The sequence below is a fragment of the Apis dorsata genome, unplaced genomic scaffold (assembly GCF_000469605.1).
Source record: "Apis dorsata unplaced genomic scaffold, Apis dorsata 1.3 scaffold_256, whole genome shotgun sequence".
Taxonomy (NCBI): domain Eukaryota; kingdom Metazoa; phylum Arthropoda; class Insecta; order Hymenoptera; family Apidae; genus Apis; species Apis dorsata.
In genome coordinates this window covers 119,311-124,677 of record NW_006263534.1, presented here as the reverse complement: position 1 = coordinate 124,677, position 5,367 = coordinate 119,311, and the positions used below count along the sequence as shown (strand labels likewise).

Sequence of the window (5,367 nt, the reverse complement as noted above, 5' to 3'; positions counted from 1 at the left end):
TATATATATATATATATACACACACACACAATGTACTATTTGAAAAAATATTTAGATAAAAAAACTTTTATAATAAAAAAATAATATATATATATATACAAAGAAAAAGGGGGAGAGGGAGGGAAGGAGAAAGGGAGGGAGGGAGAAAGGGATGGAGGTAGGGAGTAAAATAATCGATAATTTATGTTTGTATTAATTACAATATACAAATTTAATATATTAAATTTCAAAATTATGTGAAATGTAGTATTTTAGTAAAATATTTTATCAGAATCAAAGATGAAAGGCAACATGTCAGAAAGAATACCGATAACCCCTGTTATCGATAATTCTTTGCAATTCACTATTGTTCTTTCAAAACACGTGATCCTTTATGAAACCATTACTGTCTAGTAATATTTTTCATTTTTATTATTTTCAAATATTATAAAAAGAATTTTTTATAATTAAAAAAATAAATATAAATATAATTATGAAACAATTCTAAAAAAATTATATTTACAATATATATATATATCGGTTTATAATAATATATTAATATATATTGCTTTAAATAAATAATTGTTAATTATGATTATTAAATTAATTATAAAAAATAAATTTTATATTAAATAATTATAAAATTATATATTAATTAAATCAACTACAATTAATTAAATATTTTATTATTTTAGTTATGTTTTTTATGATTTTAAATTTTCGTGTTTTTACGCCTATGCATAAGAGGTCATTAACATGCACGTGTTTTTCTTCGATTTTTTTTTACAAAATGAAAGTTCTAAGAAAAAAAAATAATAAATTAACAGAATAGATCTATTCAAAATGATAAATAATTTTATTCTCTTGAAAATTTATGTTTTTCTCAAATCATATTTGATTTTTATTGATTATGAAATTTTGAAAACGGGTTATTATAAAATGTAACGGGTGTTATAAAATCATGTAAAATTAAAATATTATTTTAACACAAAATAAAATACAATTATACAATATTATAATTTAATATAATTCTTATTATGTAGATATTGTATAATTATTACATTCTAAGTAACCATGTATAATGAAAATCACTAAATAAAATATATATTATTTACACGATAAAGATTATTACTAATTTAATACATAAATTAAAAATAACCATCTTAAACATAATAAAAACAAATATAAGATATAAAAATAAAAATAAAGTGATTACATTCACATAAAGATAATTTTGAAACATTAAAGTAAGATGTAACAAAATTAATGATTAAACAGGGCAGGTAACATGGTTTCATCATCCAGGGAAAAATTAATCACGTGTTTCAAAGAGATTAATTTTCATCATATTTTGATTATGGATATAACTTGATAATAATACAAAATAGGAAAAACAGAATGAAAATAATTAAATATATAAATACATTAATTTAAAGATGCATTTTCCAAAGAAAAAACATATCAAAAATACGTTTATTCGTTCTTGTGTAACATCTTGCTAACGGGTAAAAATATTGAAAGAAAAAAATCACAATTTTATAATAATTATAATCATAAACGATAAAAATTCGTCTGCTACCGCGAATCATGTCTTCTGCTACTTTCTCTATTGTAAAACTTGTAACTCACATGACCCCGCAATACATAGATTCGCGCAATTCGCGCGTTACATAACATCAAGGGCCCGGCTTTTGGCTAAAGCGGCATCGTTAAAGGCTCACATTAAAACGAACAGAACATGGTAACCTGACCAAATCATTATATAACACAAGTGGTTACATAGTTTAACCATAAAAAATGAGAAAACTATTACTCGTTGATTATAAAATTAACATATACTAACCAGTATTCGTTCGGTTCTCATTACCATTTAACAGAGGAATTTTCATACTCCCATTTTCAGTAGAGGTCTCAATTTGTGCGCCCAATGTCATCTTTCTTTGACAATCTCTTTCAAATTTTCACACGACTCTAGAAACTAACACGTTCTTATTATTCACAGTAACACGCGTGCACACTTTTTAGAAATTATACTCACAACGACGTCCCGATTCTTTTCACGAGGTAACACACTAACTCTGAGGTGCTCCGAGCCGCTTTTCTCTATTGCACGTGCGTTTCGAACGAAGTACAAAGTCTAATATATATGATTGGTCTTCTTGTCTAGCAGATTATTGAATGAAAATTTCTGATTGGAGTTTTTGATCACGTGATCCACCCCTTGTATTTTTTAAACGTTTATTTGTCGTTACTGATGTATCAAATGATGCAGTTCCTTTTGAAGTTGAATGTTATTGGAGCATTTTTTGATTGGTAACAATTGATTGGTAGAAATAGAGATATTTTAAGAATCTAGAAAACGAAATTAAAATTACTAGATATCAGATTGCTTACCTTACGTGCTATTCATTTGAATAAGTGATAGTCCGTACTTTGTTTAAAAAACGTGTTATAGATCAATAAAAATTTATTTCTCAGAAAAAAAAAATAAATTAAGAAAATTGAAAAAACCTTAACGTTTTGTCAAGCAAATCCATATCAAACTGTACAAAAGTAAGGTTAAGCGTCTGAAAGAATGTCGATAGAAGAACAGTCAAATTTACGTTTAGGACCTGATCCTAATATCATTTATCCAATTCAAGTACAATATTGTGGAAACTGCTCTCTTCCTATTGAGGTAAAATAATTTTTCATAATTCAAATATTTGATATATGAAATTCATATTATATGACAAAATAATAATCTTTGGATTTTTTAATTTTAATTTTTACTTGTATCATAGTATTGTGAATATTATCCAGAATATGAAAAATGTAAGCAATGGTTAGAAAGAAATTTACCAACAGAATTTGAAAAAGTTAAATTAGGTAAATATAATTTTTATATAAAATCCTTCTCATAGTTCTTCTTCTCATATTATTTATAAATTATAAATTTTATTTTTTTATAATTTTAACTATTTATATGTAGTAGAAGATAATAATACAGAAGTAGGTGGAGGTGAAGATGAAAAAAAAAGACAAAAACGTGGTGGTAAAGGTATGCTTAAAACAAAGAAAAAAGAAGATGTACCAAAATTAGTGACTGTATCTAGAGCACCTAGAGGAAAAAAGAAATCAGTTACTGTTGTTACAGGTCTTAGCACTTTTGGTAATATAAAATATTTATTTAAACTTTATATTTAAAATAATTGTAGCTGTTAAATTAAAGTCTTATTTACATTAATTTATAGATATAGATTTAAAAGTAGCTGCAAAATTTTTTGGTAGTAAATTTGCATGTGGATCTAGTGTAACAGGAGATGATGAAATAGTTATACAAGGAGATGTGAAAGATGAATTATTTGAAGTAATTCCAGAAAAATGGCCACAAGTAAGAGTGATATATATTAAGATATATAGTTAATATATACATAATATTAATAATATATATAATATATACATTATATAATATATACATATTATATAAATTATAATATTTAATATTTAATATAACTTCAGATTGATGAAGATTCTATAGATGATCTTGGGGACCAGAAGAGATAATGAGTCAACCAAAAATTTATTTGCATAATGTATTTAATATTATATCATTTTCATTTCTTTGTTTGCTATAAATAAAATATACAAAATGTACATAAAATATATAAAATGTTTTTAAAAAATTTGTAAAGTTAAAATAGAAAAACCATATTATCCATCTTGTTCATTTTCATTTAAATAATTTGCTACTACTTGAAGTAAAGAATCTACTTCTTCATCAGTCAAACGATCTTCACTATCTTCTACAATCTAAAAAATATATGTATATATAATTTTTTATTACATATTTTTTATAATATATTTTAGATATATTATATTATATTTTAGATATATTACCAATTGTATTTCAAGAGGTGTTTTAGGACATACATTCAAAAGAGTTAATATTTCACATTTTGTAAGTTTGAAAGGTTCCATTGCTCGTAAAAAATCTTTAATTTTTTCTGGAGATTGGATTTTACATGAAGTATTTTCTAAATATCTGATAGTTTGATATGTTATACTTGCTAATTGATTTTGTTTCATTTTTTGTTTTTTATTTGCTTTTATATTCTGTAGAATATTCAGAACTTCATAGTTACTTAAGTATGCTGAACATTCCTTAAGTCTAAAATGAAATTTATTTTAATTATTTTTAATATTTATTCATTAAAATAATTATAAATATAAAAAATAAATACTTACACTTCCATATTGAATATTTAAACAATATGTATTAGTACTATTAGTACTAATGAATTACAACGTAAATATGTGAGGTTATGTTACTATTATGTTTTAATATAATTTAAACATAATATAATTACAAATTTATTAAAATTTATAAATATAATTTTTTACAAGGTTATTTATTATAGCAAAGAATATGTTATAAATTATTTAATAAAAATCTAAGATTTAATCTTTTGATAAAGAAGAGTAATTACAAAATGTAGTTACAAAATTATTTTAGTACGCGTAAAGCATAAAATTTGAATTCCGCGCTTAATTATTAATATTTTTAAATAATATACATATATATATTTTCTTTTTCACATAAAATTTATATTTCATAAATATAAGTATATTTTATATGTATATTTTTGAATATATTTAAAATAATTTATACAGAACAATAAAATAATTTTCTAAATAATAGTGTTAATTATTATTCATTATTATTATTAATTTTTTTATTATTGTTATTGTTATTAATGTTTTTTAATGTATCTGATGATTTTAATAAAAATTTAATATATAATTTTATGGTTTGAAAAAAAATGAACAATAAACAAAAAAATTTCGTTTTAAATTGTATTTATGCATTCATTCTATTTTTAATATTGCATAAAAATTTCTAAATCAATTTTTGAAATTGATTAAGAAGCCATTCAAAGAATATGTATATACGTCATTATAATCACTTTTATGGAATGGTTTGTCTAAATAACATATTTAAATATATGAAGATAATATAGATGCTTGATTTTAACATACAAAATGCATGTATATGATATGCGCTCTACGATTCATAGTTAACTGTGATTATATTTTATAAGTCTTATAAAAATGTAAGTTGATTAATCATAGTTTTTAAGGGCTCTTAAATCCTTTTAAAAATTCGATAATTATAAAAATAAAATATGCTAATTATATTTATAATATTATTTAATACATTTAATATTTATAATATATATATTTATAATATTTGGAATAAATTATTTAAAAAAATAGTATACATACACAATACATATAAATGAAAAATAGAAATATTATTTTTTTATATTTTATTTTTTCTTATAATTTAATTATTTATTTATAATAAAATAATTTTATTATTTTAATATAATGAATTTATATAATAAA

General features: G+C 21.6%; 3 protein-coding genes across 8 annotated transcripts in view; 1 reads left to right on the top strand and 2 right to left on the bottom strand.

The window, feature by feature from the left end:
- LOC102681121 (clustered mitochondria protein homolog) overlaps positions 1–2,158 on the bottom strand; it is a 10,505-nt gene extending 8,347 nt beyond the window's left edge. The window contains exons 1-2 of one of the 5 annotated variants that reach the window (XM_006616206.2): positions 2,018–2,158; positions 1,823–1,950 (exon numbers count right to left, since the gene is read on the bottom strand). In XM_006616206.2, coding sequence (XP_006616269.1) covers positions 1,823–1,913 — 91 coding nt within the window. In that variant the 5' untranslated portion in view covers positions 1,914–1,950; positions 2,018–2,158. Of the gene's footprint in view, positions 1–1,822 lie in introns of all 5 variants that reach the window. The other 4 variants (XM_031510696.1, XM_006616205.2, XM_031510695.1 and 1 more) reach the window with 4 other exon arrangements.
- A 64-nt stretch (positions 2,159–2,222) lies between these two features.
- On the top strand, positions 2,223–3,644 carry LOC102681507 (density-regulated protein homolog). Of its 2 annotated transcripts, none has more exons than XM_006616208.2 (5): positions 2,223–2,656; positions 2,763–2,847; positions 2,951–3,130; positions 3,213–3,352; positions 3,481–3,644. In XM_006616208.2, the coding sequence occupies exons 1-5, from the start codon at positions 2,555–2,557 to the stop codon at positions 3,523–3,525; spliced, it is 552 nt and encodes a 183-aa protein (XP_006616271.1). In that variant the 5' UTR covers positions 2,223–2,554; the 3' UTR covers positions 3,526–3,644. The 2 variants fall into 2 exon arrangements, with proteins under 2 accessions (XP_006616271.1, XP_006616272.1); XM_006616209.2 differs by having other exon boundaries at positions 2,292–2,656; positions 2,954–3,130.
- LOC102681735 (DNA-directed RNA polymerase III subunit RPC9-like) lies at positions 3,545–4,475 on the bottom strand. Its single transcript, XM_006616210.2, has 3 exons — positions 4,207–4,475; positions 3,859–4,129; positions 3,545–3,771 (listed from the first exon to the last, which is right to left on the bottom strand). Exons 1-3 carry the CDS (start codon positions 4,212–4,214, stop codon positions 3,673–3,675), a joined length of 378 nt encoding a protein of 125 aa, XP_006616273.1. The 5' UTR covers positions 4,215–4,475; the 3' UTR covers positions 3,545–3,672.
- Positions 4,476–5,367: the final 892 nt, after the last annotated feature.

What these genes read in the sequence shown, in the direction of transcription:
- LOC102681735 (XM_006616210.2), bottom strand. An exon ending in CACCTCTTGAAATACAATTG is followed by an intron (nt 3,772 to 3,858) that starts GTAATATATCTA and finishes TATATTTTTTAG; the next exon opens with ATTGTAGAAGATAGTGAAGA.
- LOC102681507 (XM_006616208.2), top strand. Translation starts at nt 2,555, where the DNA reads ATGTCGATAGAAGAACAGTCAAATTTACGTTTAGGACCTGATCCTAAT. An exon ending in ATTTGAAAAAGTTAAATTAG is followed by an intron (nt 2,848 to 2,950) that starts GTAAATATAATT and finishes ATTTATATGTAG; the next exon opens with TAGAAGATAATAATACAGAA. An exon ending in TACAGGTCTTAGCACTTTTG is followed by an intron (nt 3,131 to 3,212) that starts GTAATATAAAAT and finishes ATTAATTTATAG; the next exon opens with ATATAGATTTAAAAGTAGCT.